The following is a 20,461-nucleotide window of genomic DNA, read 5'->3' as shown; positions in this document are numbered from 1 at the left end:
ATAAGTAATGTAATGTATGTATACAGTGACCTCACCAGCAGAATAGTGAGTACAGCTCTGGAGTATAATACAGGATATAACTCAGGATCAGTACAGGATAAGTAATGTAATATGTGTACACAGTGACCTCACCAGCAGAATAGTGAGTACAGCTCTGGAGTATAATACAGGATATAACTCAGGATCAGTACAGGATAAGTAATGTAATGTATGTACACAGTGACCTCACCAGCAGAATAGTGAGTACAGCTCTGGAGTATAATACAGGATGTAACATCTGTTACTTGAGGCGTTAACCACAATGAACACAGAGACACTTACAGAATAATTCAGCTTTATTAAAATGTGTGACAGAAAACCCAAGACCGCGCTATTGATCCTGTGATCTGATGTGACCGTCGTCTCCCATATACAGGAGCGGCAGCCATGTCCTGACTACAGATCGTTTAGAGGCAATAGTCAGGCCTGGGGGGGTGTATAAATATAGTGGGGGAAGCAGACATACATATACACACATAACACTATACATTTACAGGGTGACAACATAGCAGTATTACATCAATTCTCCCTTTATGTGGTTGTCGGGTTAACCATTTGTTTACCATATAATCCGGTGTTACATACGGTTTAATAGGATTCTGCTAGATACAATGACTCGTAAGTCAGGTTTAGACTATAGAAGGAAATGCTGGGAGTTGTAGTGCTTCAGCAGCATGCAGAGGATACTTTTTTTTTACTACTATCTATAGAAAGGAAAGGGTATCGCTCTATTCTGCAATGAACTGTCTTGTAAGGATGACCGAAGAAAATACGACTTAAAGGGGAACTCCATCTTAGTCCTCAAACTATGCAATATAATGAATCTGATTCCAGAGAGGACTTCAAGTCCCTATTACAGTGTTTCCCAACCATGGTGCCTCCAGCTGTTGAAAAACTACAACTCCCAGCATGCCCGGACAGTCAATGGCAACGATAGTGTGTGACACATAGAAACAGCACTGCAGCTTTCCAACAACCAACATGTTCCAGGTAGCATGATCTGTACTGGGACACTGCACAAAGCCCACTACGAACTGTTTCTTTATATATCCATATGAAGACACTATAGAGCAGTGTTTCCCAACCATGGTGCCTCCAGAGGTTGCAAGGCTGCAACTCCCGGCATGTCCGGACAGCTGAGGTCTGTTCAAGAAAGCTGGGAGTTGTAGTTTTGCAACAGCTGGAAGCACCCTGGTTAGGAAACACTGCTCTATAGTGTCTGCATATGGATATATAAAGAAACTATTCGTAGTGGGCTTTGTGCAGTGTCCCAGTACAGATCATGCTACCTGGAACATGTTGGTTGTTGGAAAGCTGCACTGCTGTTTCTATGTGTCACTACTATCGTTGCCATTGACTGTTCGGGCATGCTGGGAGTTGTAGTTTTTCAACAGCTAGAGGCACCCTGGTTGGGAAATACTGCCTTATTGGCACGCCACCCACATTGATATCTATGTACTCCCTCCTGGATGCTTCCAAAGAAGCTAGGGACAAAAGTCTGACAAAATAGACTACTCGATGCATTAAAGGGGTACTCCTGTTGAAATTTTTTTATTTTTTATTAAATCAATAGATTTGTAAATTACTTCTTTTTAAAAATCTTAATCCTTCCAGTACTTATCAGCTGCTATATGCTCCTTTTCTTTTTGAATTTTCTTTCTGTCTGACCACAGTGCTCTCTGCTGACACCTCCGTCCATAGTAGGAGCAAATCCCCATAGAAAACCTCTCCTGCTCTGGACAGTTCCTGACATGGACAGAGGTGTCAGAAGAGAGCACTGTAGTCAGACCTAAGGGACATTCAAAAAGAAAAGAACTTCCTGTGGATCATACAGCAGCTGATAAGTACTGGAAGGATTAAGATTTTTTAATAGAAGTAATTTACAAATCTGTTACTTTCTGGCAGCAGTTGATTTAAAAGAAATAAACAATTTATTGTTTTTCACCGGAGTACCCCTCTAAGCCCCTTAGTTAAGTGTATTTTCTCCTTAAATGGGGTGTCCTGGAACTACATTATTGATGGGGTGCCTTCAGGGTAGGCCACCAACATAATATCAATGGGGATTGAACTCTAGCACCCTTCTTTCTGTAGTATCTGTGCCTTGTATTGCAGCTTAGTTCCAAGTAACTGAATAGAACTCTGACGCAGTACCAGGCACAGCCACTACTGGCAGTAAAGAGCTCTGCCAGGTAAACAATAAGGGTGTGTTCACACTGAACTCCAACTGCGGAGAACCACTCCTGTTTGGTCAGCTGACCGCAAAAGGGGGCTGGCAGTCATACACTGGCTGGCCCATATGCGTGCACACATTCTGTGAGCGTGCATGGGCTTTGAATGGGGATAAAGCCGCTGCCAGACACCGCCAAGACTAAATCCTGATCCTGTTCTTTCCAAACATCTACTGTACGGGGAAAGTTGGGAGGCGACCTTATACATTAGATCAGTGCTTTTGCCTCGAGCTGTTGCAAAACTACAACTCCCAGCATGCCCGGACAGCCGAAGGCTGTCCGGGCATGCTGGGAGTTGTAGTTTTGCAACTACTCAAAAGCACACTGTTTGAGAAACACAATGTTTTAGATGGTCGTCTGGTTAAAGAGTATCTCCAGTTTAAAGGGGTACTCCAGTGGAAAACTTTTTTTTTTTTTTTTAAATCAACTGTTGCCAGAAAGTTAAACAGATTTGTAAATTACTTCTATTAAAAAAAATCTTAATCCTTCCAGTACTTATTAGCTGCTGAATACTACAGAGGAAATTCTTTTCTTTTTGGAACACAGAGCTCTCTGCTGACATCTCTGTCCATTTTAAGAACTGTCCAGAGTAGGAGAAAATCCCCATAGAAAACATTATGCTGCTCTGGACAGTTCCTAAAATGGAAAGAGATGTCAGCAGAGAGCACTGTAGTCATGATGTCAGCAGAGAGCACTGTGGTCATGATGTCAGCAGAGAGCACTGTTGTCATGATGTCAGCAGAGAGCACTGTGGTCATGATGTCAGCAGAGAGCACTGTGGTCCAAAAAGAAAAAAAATGTCCTCTGTAGTATTCAGCAGCTAATAAGTACTGGAAGGATTAAGATTTTTTTAATGGAAGTAATTTACAAATCTGTTTAACTTTCTGGCACCAGTTGATTTAAAAAAAAATAAAATAAAGTTTTCAAGCGGAGAACCCCTTTAAGGCTAGGTCATCAAATTGGTAGTTCCATAGAACCCCTTGACTTAGTCTAGTGTTCTAGGTTACTCAAAAATTAACCATTGGTTCTCCGGATAACACGTCACATTCTTAGACAAGCATAGGGGTTAAAAACAGATAAAAAGACAAAAAAAAGTTGTGTGTGTCCCATAAGTGCAGAAAACCCTTCTATAACCTACGGCGAGTGCAGAAGATGCTTCTAGGTCACTCTATAAGTCATGGAGGACCGGCGTTCTTCGAAGGGTTAATCAATTCCGGCCTCCATGACTGTTGTTCGGAGCGGCAGCGAAGGAAACGTCTCAATATTGCACAAAAAAGCGGCGAAATACCTGGCGCGGTGGATCAGAGACGAGATTCTCCGTTCTAGGCCTCGGAGGGGCGAGGAGTCCGATATCGGTCTATTACAGTCCGTTTCCATGGAAACATAAAGCAGCATTCAGGTTTCAGTAATAATCTGCAGCATCGATACGAATTAGGAAGCGAATAAGGAGGTACTGTGGTTACGTGAGCTGCGGAGTCGCCACATAAGGTTCTGGAAGCAGGATACAATGGTGTAGTGCTCAGTGGGGGGCGCAGAGTTTGGGGGGCGCTCATGTCTTGCAGAAGAACTTCTTGTTAAGCAGGAAGATGAGCAGGTTCACGTTCACCTTGGCTTTATCGAACATCTTCATGACGGCCACTCCCTCGTACTGCAGCTGGAGGAGATCCTGGAGGCGGGCACAGAAGAGGAGCACAGAGGGTTAAACATTAAAGGAGAACTCCACAACTTAAAGAATACCTGTCACCAAACTAATAACTTAATATATTGTTCCTTATGTAATTATAAGACACTTTGCTATTTACTTGCTGTTAAAATTCTCAACCTTTATATGTTTTTATTTTGATTGAAAAAAAATGGCCACTAGGTGGCTCTGTTCTGTTCCCTGCCGCAAGTCAAACAGTTATTTTGGTCTCCTCTGAGCCTGGCAGGAGACCAAACTCAGAAAGTGCGGGGCATGGCAGGGCACAGCTCTCAGTGACGTCGCGTCTGCTGGGGAACGCCCACTTTCCCCTGCCGGGAGCTCACACAATGTGAGCAAGGGGAAAGGAATGATACACCGATTTCTAATTTTTTGAGGACAGGAGGGGTGTTAGGAGTAGTTAGGGAACATAATCGGAGTTAGTTTAGAAAATACGTTTTGATGACAGGTTCTCTTTAACAGGGTTATGGCTGGGGCTGCACAGTGATTTTGGCTGCAACAGGAAACTTGTCCATTGCAACCCAGACGCGGGCGGCATCGATGGATTTCTTTTGACTGTGGGGTTATGGCCGCTTTTGGATCACCATGTGACCCCATTCAATTACCACTGCCCTGACATCGCGCAATCACTGCAGTGCAACATGGCGATTTTTAAAAGCACGACCCCTGTCAGTGTGTAGCCCCCAGCCTAAAACATCAACTATACACAAGAGAGGTGATAAGTAGCTGATTGGTAGGTATTCAACTGCAGGGACACCGTCCAACAATAAGATAAAGGGGGTCCCTTGTCCCTCTTTTAACGGAGCAGCAGTCAAGCTTCATTCAGTTGCTACTCGACCTCTGCGGTTTGAATTCATTCGGGGAGTGGTCCCGCTTGGGGCTCAAACTCATTTTAGGGGGGTCCAAACTCATTCTAGGGGGTTCGCATGGAGGGGTCCAAGCTCAATTTAGAACGTCCCACCTGGAGGGGGGTCCCCCCCCGAGGTCCCAACTCATTCTAAGGGGTCCTGCCTGGGGTCCAAACTCATCCTAGGAGTTCCAACTTACCCTAAAGGTTCCAACTCATCCTAGGGGTCTGAACTCATCCCAGGGGTCCCGCCTGGGGTCAAGTAGAGAGGAACATAATGACCGTTTTCCTCATTCTAAACCCCACACTACTGACCTGATAATTTAGCTGGAATTTCTCCATATCGACACCCAAGAACTTGGTCTTCACTTGGAACTTCCCGGGCTCCTCACAGGGGGTTATGTCAAAGATGACGTTACGAAATCTGGAAGACACAAAAAAAAAAAATAAAAAAAAAACTCATCAGATCAGAGTTTCAGATTGTAAGTGACCATGACGACCCCAGGGATGGGTGGATTTGTACTGACTGGCTGAAGGGAAGGTCTTCTATCTCCAGTAGGACGCCCTTCTCGTGTAGTCTGGTCGCCGTGTAGTGTAGAGAGTTTTGCTTCTTATTTTTCCCTTTGGGTCTTGGGAGGAATCACAAGGAGAACCCATTAGACTTTTAGGAGGAGACGCGGTATCTAGTGTAAAGCTATACATACAGAGGGGCCTCATACTTCTGGTTGGCCGTGAGGTTGTCCAGGCAGGTCTTGATGTACTGGTTGTAGAAGTCGACCTGCTCCTCGTGGAAGGACGTCTTGCAGTGCAGCCTCTGCATGGTCTGACGGAGCTTCACCAGTTCCGCCTTCCTGTGCTGGCGATATCGTCTCTGGTTTCGGATATCCTGAAGATGGAGCAAACCAAAACCTTTAGAGCAGTGTTTCCCAACCGATAGCAGTGACGCGTAACAGCAGTACTGCAGCTATCCAACAACCAACATATTCCAGGGAGCATGATCTGTACTAGGACACTGCACCAGCCCATAAGCTTCTTCTGATATCTATATGTAGACACTATAGGGCAGTGTTACCTAATAAGATTGCCTCTTGCTGTTGCAAAACTACAACTCCCAGCATGCCTGAACCGCAGAAAGCACCGATAGCAGTGACATGTAACAGCAGTACTGCAGCTATCCAACAACCAACATATTCCAGGTAACATGATTTGTACTGGGACACTGCACCAGCCCATTTCTTCACATAACTATATGGAGACACTATAGGGCAGTGTTTCCTAATCAGGGTGCCTTCAGCTGCTGCAAAACTACAACTTCCAGAATTCCCGGACAGCCGTTGGCTGTCCGGGAATGCTGGGAGTTGTAGTTTTGCAACAGCTGGAGGCACACACTAGTTGGGAAACACTGTATTAGATGGTCTGGTATGCTGGAATTTGTAACAGCTGGAGGCATCCTGTTTGGGAAACACTGTTTACCAGCTTCTACTAAACCTATGACTTGGTTTCTACAACATTTCAGTTATGTGTTGTGCTCCAGAGCTGAATTCACAATTCTGCATTCATCGAAGCTTTTAATCCAACGTTCCCTGTCCGTTCAGTACTACCGCCCTATCTGCATGATAGGGGCTTTGCTAAGCTGTTAGGCGTGAAACATGCTGTTTCCAATTTCAGTACAGCAGAACTGTGAATGCAGCTCTGAAGGTGACGACTACCTGGTGATCAGGTACCTTGGCAATCATGTTGATTATTTCTTGGTAATTGTTCTGAGAGGAGACCAGTCCCAGGCTCTCCAGTTTGCGTAGGTTCCGGATGACCTTGCGTTTCTTGTCCTCTATTGAGAGTTTACTGTCGCCCAGCAGTGATCGGTGGCGCTTCATCTTTTCCGGGGTCCTGGCATCTCTGAGGGCTCGTTGGTGCATTAGGTGGTAGTGGGAAGCTTCCTGCCCAGAAAGAGTCACACTTTACATTCTCCATTGGGTGGGATCAGCAGGTTTACAGCTTATTCTGTACTTACTTCTTGTGCCGATGCGGAGGAGTTCAGGACGTCTGCTAGAGAATCTCCAGGCTGGGACTGGATGATGTCCACCAACATGTGCTTGGTACTAGATATAGGAAGGGCAGAGATCAGAGCATGGAGAACACTTATATTCTTTCACCCCACACGTCATTGGCATGTGAGGGGGGTCCAGAGCCCCTGCTGGGCCGCGCCTGGTGAGGGGAGCCCCTGCCGGGCCGCGCCTGGTGAGGGGAGCCCCTGCCGGGCCGCGCCTGGTGAGGGGAGCCCCTGCCGGGCCGCGCCTGGTGAGGGGAGCCCCTGCCGGGCCGCGCCTGGTGAGGGGAGCCCCTGCCGGGCCGCGCCTGGTGAGGGGAGCCCCTGCCGGGCCGCGCCTGGTGAGGGGAGCGCCTGCTGGGCCGCGCCTGGTGAGGGGAGCCCCTGCTGGGCCGCGCCTGGTGAGGGGAGCCCCTGCTGGGCCGCGTCTGGCGAGGGAGCCCCTGCTGGGCCGCGCCTGGTGAGGGAGCCCCTGCAGGGTATATATATGGAGACCCTTCTAGACTCTTCCTCTAGTCTCTCACCTGAGCAGTAAGCTGTGTGTGTCCATTTCTTCTGGGTTTGTCCCAAGCAGGTCAAACTTGTTGGTAAGAGTAAGAGACATCTCCAGCTTCCGGAGCTGGGCCAGAGCTTGTTCTGAAGCCACGTCCTGCAGGTTGGAGGTGCTTACTCCTATGAGCAGAGAAGAAGATGGATGAAGCTCACCTTTAATGCACAATACAATGCTAGATTTGTGGCTTCGACCAATATTTAAATACAATGCTGAAATATGCTTAGGGCCCAAATCCTGGGGCTGAACTAGTAAAAAGAGTCCGGTCAAGTAGTATCATCATGGAAACCATGTGTGGATCTGAACCACCATCCACATTAGAGCGTCCCACCTTGGGTAAAGTATAAGAAATTTGAGGTCCAAATTTACCCAAAGGGTCTATTCTTAGGGTCCAAATTCATCCTAAGTGCCCTTTTTGGGGTCTAAACTTATTGTAGGAGTCCAGTGTGTGAGGTAAATGGGCATTTTCACATTCAAAAACTTTTTATATGTTGTACATCTTGGCAAAACATTAACCATCGTAGGAAAATTGTATATTTTTTTTAAAGAAATTATGGCTTAAAAAAAAAATTAAAAAAAATAAAACACCCCATAATATCCAGAACACAATCCTGTCCGGCTGCAGCATCATCCTTGTCCACAGGCATGGACAAAGTACAGTAAGTGAGGGTGGGACTAGCATTCCCCTGTGCTTACCCCTGTCCTATCAGACTGCGGCAGGGAGGAGGGGGTTACAGAGCAGCCTACAGTGATTGGATTAAGAGACCCAGCACAGCACAGCAGACTCAGTGAGGAAGATGAGTCATGTAGAGTGAGGAGACGCCTTCTCCAGAGCACAAGATGACAAACCAACTGAGTTACAGATAGAATGTATTTGTGAGAGAAATATAGGTGCAAGATACCATTTTATATATATATGATCAGGATTAGGAACTGAGTAACATATCTGTTTTGTGGGATAAGACAGGTACATGTTAATTTAGGGGTCTAAACTCATTTTAGGTAACCATTTCTGGATTTGACTACATTTTGCAGTTTGTACAGTAATACTTGTATTAAAAGGGATAGTCCAGTGGTGAAAAACGTATCCCCTATTCTAAGGATAGGGTATAAGTTTGAGATCGCGGGGGGTCCGACTGCTGGGACCCCCTGCGATCTCTCTGTCCGGCCAGATAGCGGGTGTCGACCCCCGCACGAAGCAGCGGCTGACACGCCCCCTTAATACATCACTATGGCAGAGCTGGAGATTGCCGAAGGCAGCACTCCGGCTCTGTCATAGAGTTGTATTGAGGGGGAGTGTCAGCCGCCACTTCGTGCGGGGGTCGACACGCCCCCTTCGCGCAGGCTGTCGGGGCCCGTACAGGAGATCGCAGGGGGCCCCAGCGGTCGGACCCCCCGCGATCTGCAACTTATCCCCTATCCTTAGGATAGGGGATAAGTTGTTCACCACTTGTTCACTACTGGACTACTCCTTTAAGTCTTTTTTTTTTTTTCTTTTTTTTTAACCTCTTAAGGACAGACCGATTTTTTACGTTAATGATGAGGCTCTTTTTTTTTTTATTTGACATGTGTCCCTTTAAATGGTAATAGCTTTAGAACGCTTTTTCTGAGCAAAGCGATTCTGAATAAAAATTTTCCTGACATATTGTACTTTATATAAGTGGTGCATTTTTGTAAAAAACTGGAAACTTTATGGCGTTTTTATTTTTTTTATGGTGTACACTGTGCGGTAAAAGTGATGTTCTATTTATTCTTTGGGTCGGTACGATGATGGCGATACCATTTTATATCGCTTTCCATGTTCTTTTCCAACAGACGTAACTTTTTTTTATTTTTCGTCCGACGCCATTGAGTGACGGCTTATTTTTTGCGGGATGAACTGTACTTTTTACTGGCATCATTTTTGCGATACGTGCTACCATTTGATCTTTTATATTCCGCTATTTGTATCAAAATTGGCGAATTTTGCGCTTCTTTTTTATTACGGCATTCACCTTGCGGGATAATTCACCTTATAGTTTTACAGTATACGTCATTACGGACGTGGTAATACCTTTTATGTATATGATTTGTGTTTTTGATCTTTTTTTGGTGATAATACAGGGATTTTATTGGGAAAGGGGCATTTTTTTTTTACATTTTTTAACACTTCATACTTTTATTGAAGAACTTTTTATAAAATTTTTTACACTCTTTACAGGTTATACTATGCTGCAATACATTTGTACTACAGCACAGTATGATCCCGATCAGCTGCACACAGTAGAGCCTCTGGTTGGATCTCACAGGCGGACATGATCTGACCTCCTGCTGCCATAGCAACCAACAACGACCCGCGATTGTATTGCGGCGCCACCGTTTGTGAACAGGGGGAGGACGCTCAACACCATAGATGCCGTGATCAGGATTGGGGTTAATGCTGCCGGGACCGGCACGATCGCGGCTTCGGCAGGACTCCGGCTGTGATTGACAGCCGGGTCCCGCCGCCGATCTCCTGCGCTGCCCGCGGCAGTGTTGGAGATCGCTAGGACGTATGCATACGTCCCTGCGTGCAAACGTGACGGGTGCTGGGATGTATTGGATGCTGGGACGTATGCATTAGAGATGAGCGAACTTACAGTAAATTCGATTCGTCATGAACTTCTTGACTCGGCAGTTGATGACTTTTCCTGCATAAATGAGTTCAGCTTTCCGGTGCTCCCGTGGGCTGGAAAAGGTGGATACAGTCCTAGGAGACTCTTTCCAGCCCACCGGAGCACCAGAAAGCTGAACTCATTTATGCAGGATAAGTCATCAACTGCCGAGCCGAGAAGTTCGTGACGAATCGAATTTACTGTAAGTTCGCTCATCTCTAGTATGCATACGTCCTACAGCGGGAAGGGGTTAAAGTTAGTATGGATTCCCCCAGATACATTTTTCCAGGGGTTTTCCAATACTAAAAAGGTTAGGAAACCCTGATGTACATCGGAACAGCAAAAGTGGACACCATTGTGGATGGGGATCTGATTCCACACAATGATCTAACTCAGTGTTTCCCAAACAGGGTGCCTCCAGATGTTGCAAAACTACAACTCCCAGCATGCCTGGACAGCCTTCGGCTGTCCAGGCATGCTGGGATTTGTAGTTTTGCAACATCTGGAGGCACCTTGGTTGGGAAACACTGATCTAACCTGTGTGACCAACATACCGATCAATGACTGCACGGTGGGAAGTTCTCCCAGGTCCTCGAGGAGTTCATGAATTGGATCTTTGTGGTCTGGAGCAATGGCGTCTTGGTGCTCTAACAACAACTGGAGATAATACAGGAATGGTTACACCAGAAGTAAAGCAGTGACCAATATACAGTGCCCACTACAAGACGGGAAGACCCTCACCTTGTGTGTGTCTATCAGTTCCCCCACCGTTATGTAGATGACCGGTTTGATGGTGTTCACCATCTCTGAGTACTCGTCCACATTGAATCGCTCCTCTGGTTCGGGGACATTACAAGCGGTCAGGATAAACTTCCTATATGTGAAAAGATATTCCGTCAGTCCAAGGGTGGTGTTTTCCAACCAGGTTGCCTCCAGCTGTTGCAAAACTACAACTCCCAGCATGCCCGGACAGCCAACAGCTGTAGGTGCCCTGGTTGGAGAACACTACTTTAAGGGAATGAAAGCAATTTTCCCTCTTGCCCCTGAGGATGCCAAATGTAAAATTGGTAAAACATGTTGGGGAAAAAAATTTGCAAAAGGCTGTCCGGGCATGCTGGGAGTTGTAGATTTGCGACAGCTGGAGGCACCCTGGTTGGGAAACATTGGCCCAAGAATCAGGCATCCTAAGGGTCTCAGCCGAGGCTCACCTGAACTTCCAGTGCGTCTCCGCTAGATATTGGTTGAGGAGTCCCAGGTGGGAATCCTCAAACATCTTGTTGGCGGCCGCGTGCTGGAGCACCTTGGCGATGGAGCCCAGCGTTCGCCTCTGATCTGGATGAATGGTCCCGCCCGCTGGCATGTCCACTATGTCGAAAGCATCAGGAGCCACCACAGCCGGGTTCATGAAGCGGTAGTACAGTAAGTTACCCACAATCTGCCAATGAAACAGAAGTAAAGAGCAACTGTAGTCACGTCGGACGGAAGTGATGGTTCTATACATAGATCATATTGTGAGTACAGTGATCCCTCAATTTACAATGGCCTCAACATACAATAGTTTCAACATCCAATATTTTCGGTCTTTTCTGGACCATTGTAACTTGAAACCAGCCTCAACATACAATGTACAGACAGTCCAGATCTGTGAAAAGTGTCAATGGATGGAAGACCCGACCAATCAGAATGGACATTAACTGGTAAAACCCCTGTATTACTGAAGTGTATGCACTGACTGGTGTCTAGTAGCGCCTCCTACAGTACAGGGAGGTATTACATGTTCTGTACTCTTTACCTGTATTACTGAAGTGTATGCACTGACTGGTGTCTGGTAGCGCCCCCTACAGTACAGGGAGGTATTACATGTTCTGTACTACTCTTTACCTGTATTACTGATGTGTATGCACTGACTGGTGTCTGGTAGCGCCCCCTACAGTACAGGAAGGTATTACATGTTTTGTACTACTCTTTACCTGTATTACTGAAGTGTATGCACTGACTGGCGTCTGATAGCGCCCCCTACAGTACAGGGAGGTATTACATGTTCTGTACCAATTACCAGGTTTCCATAGAGTTATGGTCCCAACATACGATGGTTTCAACATACAATGGTCGTCCTGGAACCAATTGATATTGTAACTTGAGGGACCATTGTATACTGGAGAGATACAGATACAGGAGGATTGTGCAGGAGAGGATAATGATACTGCGGCCCGGAATAGGAGGATGATACGTTTCCCTGCTTCTAATAGGAACTACTAGCATTGAGGGCCCTCTTGGAAGGCTGCAGCCCTATTGGGGGCCCTCTTGGGAAGCATTACTGCTATTGGGGTACTCCTTGGAAGCATTCCTGCTATGGTGGACACTCTTGGGAAGCATTACTATTATTAGGGTACTGTGTGCACTATGGGCAGGCATTACTACAGGGGCATATTTTGTACATTTGTCTCCGCACTTGCATACCTGATCTTTTTAATACCCTAATAATACCCCTGTAACAACCACTGATCCTATAAATCTGTGTGCAAGCCCCCCCCCCCCCCAAACTAATGAACAGGAACCTTAAGACTCACCTTATGGATGTCCTCTTCTCTGGCCTTGGGGAATTTCTGACTTAGGGAGTTTTTCAGCACTTTACCAACATAACGCATGCCATAGCTTTCAAAAAAAGGTAAAATAAATAAATAAATAAAGTAAAAAAAAAAAAATCTAAGTGAATATAGGCAAAAAATATAAAATAAATAATAAAAAAAATATATGGACTCTACTAAAGTGCTAAATTTCTTTGAGACACTTACGGTATCTGGTCAACGTTGGCAAAGATGGTGGAAAAGAACCTTTCAGTCACAGCGGTGAGGTTCCGGACAGAGATATCCAGCCGCCTCTGAACCTCCGAGTGGGTGAGCGCCTGCTCCGGAGTGACATCGTACGGGAGTGTACTGCAGAACACAAGGATACACGGTCATCTTTGGGTATTATTTTGGAGAACAACCAATCTTTGTAGGTTTCAGGGGCCAGACCCCTCCTTTATATAAATGATGCATGGTCTCTTTAAAGGGGTACTCTGGCCCCCAGGACATCTTATCCCCTATCCAAAGGATAGGCGATAAGATGTCTGATCGCGGGGGTCCCACCGCTGGGGACCCCCGCAATCTAGCATGCAGCACCCAGCTGTAAGCACTGCAGGAAGCACTGGAGGCTGTGTGTTATGCCCCCCTGACCATGGGGACGGAGTATCTTCACGCCACGACTCCGCCCCTGATCATGCCCTGCCCCCTCAATGCAAGTCTATGGGAGGGGGCGTGACGGCCGTCACGCCCCCTCCCATAGACTTGCATTGAGGGGGCGGGGTGTGACGCCACACAGGGGCGGAGTCGTGACATCACGATACTCCGTCCCCGTGGTCGGGAGGCATAACACACAGCCTCCAGTGCTTCCTGCAGTGCTTACAAAAGGATAAGATGTCTTGGGGCCGGAGTACTCTTTTAAGAAATGAGCGACCGCCAACACTGTACCTTTTCTTTCCAGTCTGAGACTCCACTTGGTTCACCCAGCTCTTATAAATCTCTACGGGGTTGATGCGAATATTGATGGTTTTGTCCTGCAAAACCTCCTTCACCACGTTCCCCAGGATCTGGCGCAAGGCGTTTTGGCCCCGGGCGCTGCGGTAAAAGCTGACCAGCAGGCGGATGACCGTAGGGTTTCCAGTTATGATGTCCTGGATCCGGTCCACTTTGGAGCTGCATGGATTTAGGGGGAGAATATATAACAACACCGTATAATGTCCATGACAACTGGGACATCTGATAGGTCCTTAAAGAAGAACTCACGTGATCTCCTCCTGCAGAGCCGTGCGGAAGAGCCTGAGGAGCAGGTAGGCCTCCCGCCGGTTGGAGGCGTAGTTGTAGAGGGTGAAGGTCACCGACTCCATGAATTTGGTGGATTTGTTCAGAGGCATCTGGAAGATCAGCCTGGCCATGTACTCGGGGTTCGTCTGACAATGAGACCAACATTTTGTGCGCGAGACTTATTGCTGTTAGTGAATTAAAAATTTGTCATAGACATTAAGACAGGACCTGTCCCATTCACATGAATAGGAGAGGTTACTGAGCATTCTCTGTGACCTTATCAGGTCATTCTACAGGGAGGTGGAAGGTGATCTCTGCTGTGAATGGTGGTGGATCCAGTGTTATCTATAATCTGGAAGTGTTATATATATATATATATATATATTATCTTAAATTAGGAAATCCCTCCTTTAAGAGTGCTGACAATGATTTTTGGGCTCCCCACCATGATGGTTATTTCTTATTCTCTCCTTTTCAGGGGCCAGAGATCACAGCTTAGCTGTTTTGCCAGCAGTACTTACACAGTTACTTCCTCCCTCACTTCCCTACCCAATCAAAGCACACTGCGTACTGCTCTCTGCTATGTCATGACATAATGCACTGACCAGTCAGGCATGACGGTGCTGAGCTGATGATTTACACTATACACTACTATAGAAGACATGCGAAGGGGATAAGGGGTTACTGACGCAGTTGCTTTGCATGGAGCTATGTGAGCAGAAATGAATCAAACAGCAGCAAAGACTTGCACTAAGCACTGCTGCTGCAGAGATGAGAGAGAGAAACCTTGATTTACCTTGCATGGACAGTTAAGATCCCCTGGACACTCACAGAAGCAGGTACACATGCTAAGCTCCTATCCCCACTCCCTGTCATCTGTCTTGCTGTGCGTCTCTAGAGACAGATTTTCCCTAACAATAGGATGTGGACAGCACATTTTAGGAAAGAGGGACACCTAGTGGTTAAGAGTTTAGAATGTTTTTTTTTCAGGGTTAAGGAGTCATTTTTGGCAGTGAGGTGATTTACAAAAGTGTTAGTAAACACATAGGCTATTACATGGAGGGAAGGTGTTTGAAATTACAGTGAACACCCATACACAGCCAGCGGTCTCAACCTTCTATTTCAGTGTTTTCCCAACCAGGGTGCCTCCGGAGGTTGCAAAACTACAACTCCCAGCATGCCTGGACAGCCTTTGGCTGTCCAGGCATGCTGGGAGTTGTAGTTTTGCAACATCTGGAGGCACCCTGGTTGGGAAAACACTGTTCTATTTACTAAAAGCAAGCAGATGTTGCGGCCTCACCTGTAATAGGTAGAAGAGGTGCTGGTATGCCTCCAGCTTTAGGCGCTTCTCTTTGCTCAGAGACTTTAACCCTTTCTGCCTATCGATGGCCATCAGGTCCGACAGCTGCTCCTTGTTTTTCTTGGTGAGTTTTTTACTATGAGATACGACTTCCTGAGCAAGAGCGTAAAGTGATAGGTATGAGCTACAGTAATATGCTAAGAGGGCATTTAGAGGACCCTACTGACATTCAATAAGGGGCCACAAGGTGGCGCCATACCTGCAGGGTGATCCTGTTCTTCACCAACAGGCCGATCTTTATATCCATGGTGTTGAGGTCGTTTTCCAGCTGTTGATTTGATCGGATTTTCTTTACCACCTCCTCCCGCAGCTTCATCACCTCCCGCTCCTCCCAAAAATCCCGCTCGCTCTGCTCCAGTAAGTGGGCAAACTTCCGCAGGGTGCTGAGCGGGGGGTTTTTGGCGTGAACTGCAACAAGGAAATGTAGAGTTAAAGGGGTACGCCGGTGGAAATTTTTTAGTTTTTTAATTTAATCAACTGGTGCAAGAGAGTTAAACAGATATGTAAATTACTTCCATAAAAAGATCTTAATCCTTCTAGTACTTATTAGCGGCTGTATACTACAGAGGAAATTCTTTTCTTTTTGGATTTCTTTTTTGTCTGACCACAGTGCTCTCTGCTCCATATCAGGAACTGTCCAGAACAGGAGAAAATCCCCATAGCAAACATATGCTGCCCTGGACAGTTCCTAAAATAGACAGAGGTGTCAGCAGAGAGCACTGTGGTCATGACAGAAAATATATCCCAAAAGAAAAGAATTTACTCTGTAGTATACAGCAGCTGATAAGTACTGGAAGGATTAAGATTTTTAAATAAAAAGTAATTTACAAATCTATTTAACTTTCTGGCACCAGTTGATTAAAAAAAAAAAAGATTTTTTATGTGCTCACCGTAAGATCTCTTTCTCGTAGTCTTCATTGGGGGACACCTATACTGATGGGTATATGCTCTTGCCACTAGGAGGCGCTGAGACTAGAAAAAAAGTCGGCTCCTCCCTGGCAGGATAGACCCGCCCGCTGGAAGTGAGATAATCAGTTTTGTCACACAGCAGTAGGAGAAGCCAACAAAGAAACATGTCCAAAGGACCCTAGAAAGGGATCCCGGAGAGAAAGCCAAGAACCTGAAAAGAAAATCCGGACAAAAAAATTAAATAAAAATGAGGAAATGGGTGGGTGCGGTGTCCCCCAATGAAGGCTACGAGAAAGAGATTTTATGGCGAGCAAGAAAAGAAATCTCCTTTCCTCGGTCGTTCTTCATTGGGGACACGTATACTGATGGGAGGTACCAAAGCAGTCCCCTAGGGTGGGAAGAACAACCACTAGGGAAAGGGAATCAATCCAGAGACCGAACCAACTCGACCCTAAGGCCCACAGACGAGATCCCGGGCAGAGACAACCGAGGCCCACAAAGTGAGCTCCCGGAAGAACCCCCCGGGGCCATGGAGATGGACTAGGACACCAAAGGACGAGACCATCCTATGAAGAGACTCCAGACCCACAGGCCATATAGAGAGACAAGAAAAGGTCAACTAGGAAGCCAGATGAGCCGGAACCATCCCGGGAGGAGGTGGGAAATCAACTCAAAAAGGAACACAGAACCAGACAGAGGACAAGTCCGGCTGGGAACAAAATGGAAAAAAAACAAACAACAACAAGAGAAACCCATCCAGAGTCAATTGCCTGGCGGAAGAAACACCAGGGAGAACAGCGTACGCCTGAGCAGAAGGCGAGCACCCGAGGTGAAGACCAGAAAGTCACCGGAAAAAAGAAGGAAAGATGGAAACCGGCTCTAGAGAGGCCTGGTGAACAGATACCCACCCAAAACCCAGTCCCCGGGGTCTGCCGCGTGCACCTGCGAGGCGAAATAAGCTCAATGACTAGCGTGATCCGGATGACCGGAACGCCCTCCATCTCGGAAGTACCTGGACCCCGAAGGAGGAGACGGAAGTAATAACTGCAAAAAAAAAAAAAAAAGGAGCGGAATGCCCTGAAAAAACATCGGAGCGACCATCATGGGAATTTGAAGCTCCCGGGTCACCTTGAAGACGTACACATATGAATAAAGGAGCATCCCGGAGCGGCTGACATGGAAAATGGAGGTTTCCTAGCTGCCTGATGATGGACACCTGTAGAGTCGGTAAACCCAACGTCCGCGAAACGCTCTGGGTGACAAACTTCAATGTCGAGACTAGAAGTGCGGTACAGAAAGACCACCCCACAAAAGGGATCACGGAGGAGATCGGGCAGAGGAGCTAACCTGCCTGAGACCACAACCATCACTAAGGCCCAAGGAACCAGGAGGGTCGACCAGTTAAAAAAAAAAAAAAAAAATTTAAAAAAAGACGCACGCCACATCATACTAGGATAGTGTCCAAGACAAGGTGACTTGCCGGACAAAGCACTCTGAAGCAACATCCCGTCAGGACGGGAATGGAGGGGAAAGTAAAGGGTACTCCAGAAGATCAGTGTCAGTGTAGCGCAATGGACACTGACAAGTGGAAGAATGAAACACACCCATCCAGGGAGATTGCACCGAGGGAGGAGGAGAGCAATGGCAGGACCCAAACAACAGACTGTGCTAGACCGGCTGTCACCGAGCCAGACAAGATTTCATAAACTCCTCCAATAGAGGCGAATGCCAAGTCTGCCTGAGCAGCAGTAGAGAACCAAGAAACAGGAAGGGAGCCAGGCTGTAAGTGCGCAGCTCAGCTGATTTCCCTCAGCAAAAAGAACAGGGGCCCAACCAGGTGCCCCACCTATATAGTGGAGGGGAAAACAAAGGGTGGACGTGAGAAACTCAGGCACCGACCATGCCAAGCTCCCTGATCTCCGTCCCCTGTGGGAGGGGAATTGTCAAAGTGCCCCAGGCCCTATAGGAGCCTGAATGCAAGGGGACAAAAGTACTGGGTGGACGTAGCCCCCAGGAACATCATATCGAGGTATGGAGGAGCCAATATGTGTCCCCGGAGAGATCGGAATTCTGGACACTGGTGCTGGGCGAAAGATACAAAGACGTGACTACAAATGCAAGTAAGAAGCGCACACACACAGAGCAACCAAAGCTTTGGGAGGAACACCCCAATGTGGTGAAACCCTTGACCATATGGGCGACAACGGAGCCATCCTGATCGTTGTCCTGAGCCACCCTGCACAGGAACCCAGGACAGATACCTGGAGGCAGAGGGGAAGGCTGAACTGACCGCACGGCCCCCTCAGGCCCCATACCAGAACAGAGGGGCTCAACCGCCAAAGACCTGTGGAAACAAGATCACAGAAGGGCCAGAGGCACACCCTACCGAAAAGAAGGGAAGGTGGGCTCTACATGTGCAGAGTGGCTTGGCATACGCAGGGACACACATGGTTTCCGCACAATAGCAGTGGGGTACCAAGGCTGCAGACGTGAAAGAAGCCGCAGACATCCAAAAGTCCGGCAGTATGTAAGACAGGCTCAGCACCCAACGGTGTGTCCCAACCATGCCCCTAGTATACCAACAGGGCCCCCTGAGAATAGGGAACATATGTGCAGCTGTTGGCGTGAAAGACCATGGAACCTGCAGAAAATGCCCACACCCCATCTCCTAATGGTGCCACACACCAGGACTGCTGTCGCAGACACAAGAGATGAAGGAGGTATGTAGGAAGGAAACATACAGACAGTCTGACAGACAGGCATAAAAGGTCCCATGAACCCACCGAGACACTCTGTTAGGAACTTCACATGGAAAAAGTCACTGGACAGCAGCTGATGGAGCGGCAAGAATGGGGGAGGTCACCTGGCAGATTAGAAAACCATGCAGACACAGACTGGCTATCTGGCATGGGGACCATAGCCATTCCGGTTCCCACATTCAGAACCACACACCGAAAAAGGGTTAAAAGCCTTCAGCCGAGAGGGTGGCAGGTAGGAAGAGAAGAACCTGGTAAAGGAGGAAACCCCGCGACCCAGTATGTGGTGCATTGTATCACTCGGAGCTACACCATGGTAGTGAGTTACCGTAACTTCCGTCCACCCGACATAGTAGTAAACCATGTAGACAACCCTCTGGCTGACTGGTATAGGATTCCCAAACACACATGGTCACACCTTCAATCCCTCCCAAGAAAGTGAGGTATAGGAGTGTGGTCGAAGTAACGGGCGACCTGGCGGTGCAGGGGATCCAGCAGATGAAAGTCTGGCATCAGTCCCAAGGACCTGCAGGGACCCTCATGCAGATTCCGTACACCAGCAGTGAGGAACGGGAAACCCGACAATGCCCGTGGCAACCCAGAGATGGGAGGCAGACAGTCTAAACAAGTACACCTCCAGGCGATGGCTAATAGGGGACAGCCAGATAGGTGATCACTGTGCCCCCCCTGTGGAAGAGAGAGTAGGCCTAGGAGCCATGGATAGTATCCCCGCCTACCTGGGAAATCGGGGGAGGCTGTGGAGCCGTGTATTGTATCCCCCGTTACCCCAATAGGGTCCATCGGACACGTTGGTTCACTTCTTCGTACACCCCTCACAGCAGTGGGGTACCAAAACTCCAGCCGTGTGGTGAGGGACAGGCGGCGGAGGAAACCACGCAGACTACTGTCTGGCTTACAGGAATGGTCCATAGTATAACAGGTCACTCCTTCGGATACCTCGCGCAGCAGTGGGGTACCGGAACTATAGCCGTAGTGTGATTGACAGGTGGCGGAGGAAAACCATGCAGACCACTGTCTGGTTTACTGGTATGGGTCCCATAGTAGACAACGGGTCACTCCGGTGGACACCTTGCACTAACAGTGGGGGACCGGAGTGCCAGCTGCGGAATCAGAGAGGAGCGACAGGCGAGACTACAGTCTGGCATAATTAAATCAGGTGCAACCCATGCCCACACAGGGACACTTCCACGGAGATCTCGCACTAGATGTGAGGATCCGGAGAACTATCTGTGGATGCCGCCGTCTGAGGAGACGGGAATCATATTATAAGAGACGCCAAGAACACCCCCTTGATAGGTGACTGGTTAACCCGACAGTGTCCTTAGCCTCCGTCGGGATGCAAAAACCCTACAAGGGCACCTGACCCAGGGTGACTGAAGGAAATAATGCGACCCCCCCAATACTGTCCCTAGAAAAGGGACCCTGCAGATATTAAACTGATAAAAAGATGTGACAGGCCAAGGCTGCAATAACGAATGGTTGCCACAAGGGGGAGCTCACAAGAAGCAATGAAAAATCAAGGGTGCA

The 20,461-nt window shown here is 47.6% G+C and overlaps 1 protein-coding gene across 1 annotated transcript in view; it reads right to left on the bottom strand.

The window, feature by feature from the left end:
- Positions 1–3,174: 3,174 nt before the first annotated feature.
- The window catches only part of IQGAP3 (IQ motif containing GTPase activating protein 3), a 40,423-nt gene continuing 23,136 nt past the window's right edge, over positions 3,175–20,461 (bottom strand). Inside the window, exons 22-37 of the mRNA XM_056546161.1 lie at positions 15,448–15,656; positions 15,189–15,341; positions 13,871–14,034; positions 13,556–13,780; positions 12,839–12,979; positions 12,614–12,698; positions 11,252–11,478; positions 10,785–10,917; positions 10,598–10,700; positions 7,385–7,532; positions 6,825–6,912; positions 6,538–6,750; positions 5,533–5,699; positions 5,341–5,442; positions 5,129–5,237; positions 3,175–3,933 (exon numbers count right to left, since the gene is read on the bottom strand). Coding sequence (XP_056402136.1) covers positions 3,817–3,933; positions 5,129–5,237; positions 5,341–5,442; positions 5,533–5,699; positions 6,538–6,750; positions 6,825–6,912; positions 7,385–7,532; positions 10,598–10,700; positions 10,785–10,917; positions 11,252–11,478; positions 12,614–12,698; positions 12,839–12,979; positions 13,556–13,780; positions 13,871–14,034; positions 15,189–15,341; positions 15,448–15,656 — 2,384 coding nt within the window. The 3' untranslated portion in view covers positions 3,175–3,816. The remainder of the gene's footprint in view (positions 3,934–5,128; positions 5,238–5,340; positions 5,443–5,532; positions 5,700–6,537; positions 6,751–6,824; positions 6,913–7,384; positions 7,533–10,597; positions 10,701–10,784; positions 10,918–11,251; positions 11,479–12,613; positions 12,699–12,838; positions 12,980–13,555; positions 13,781–13,870; positions 14,035–15,188; positions 15,342–15,447; positions 15,657–20,461) is intronic.

Source organism: Hyla sarda, chromosome 11 (assembly GCF_029499605.1).
Source record: "Hyla sarda isolate aHylSar1 chromosome 11, aHylSar1.hap1, whole genome shotgun sequence".
Classification (NCBI taxonomy): Eukaryota; Metazoa; Chordata; class Amphibia; order Anura; family Hylidae; genus Hyla; species Hyla sarda.
Note: the sequence above shows the minus strand (reverse complement) of the source record. Positions and strands in the feature narration are given on the sequence as shown.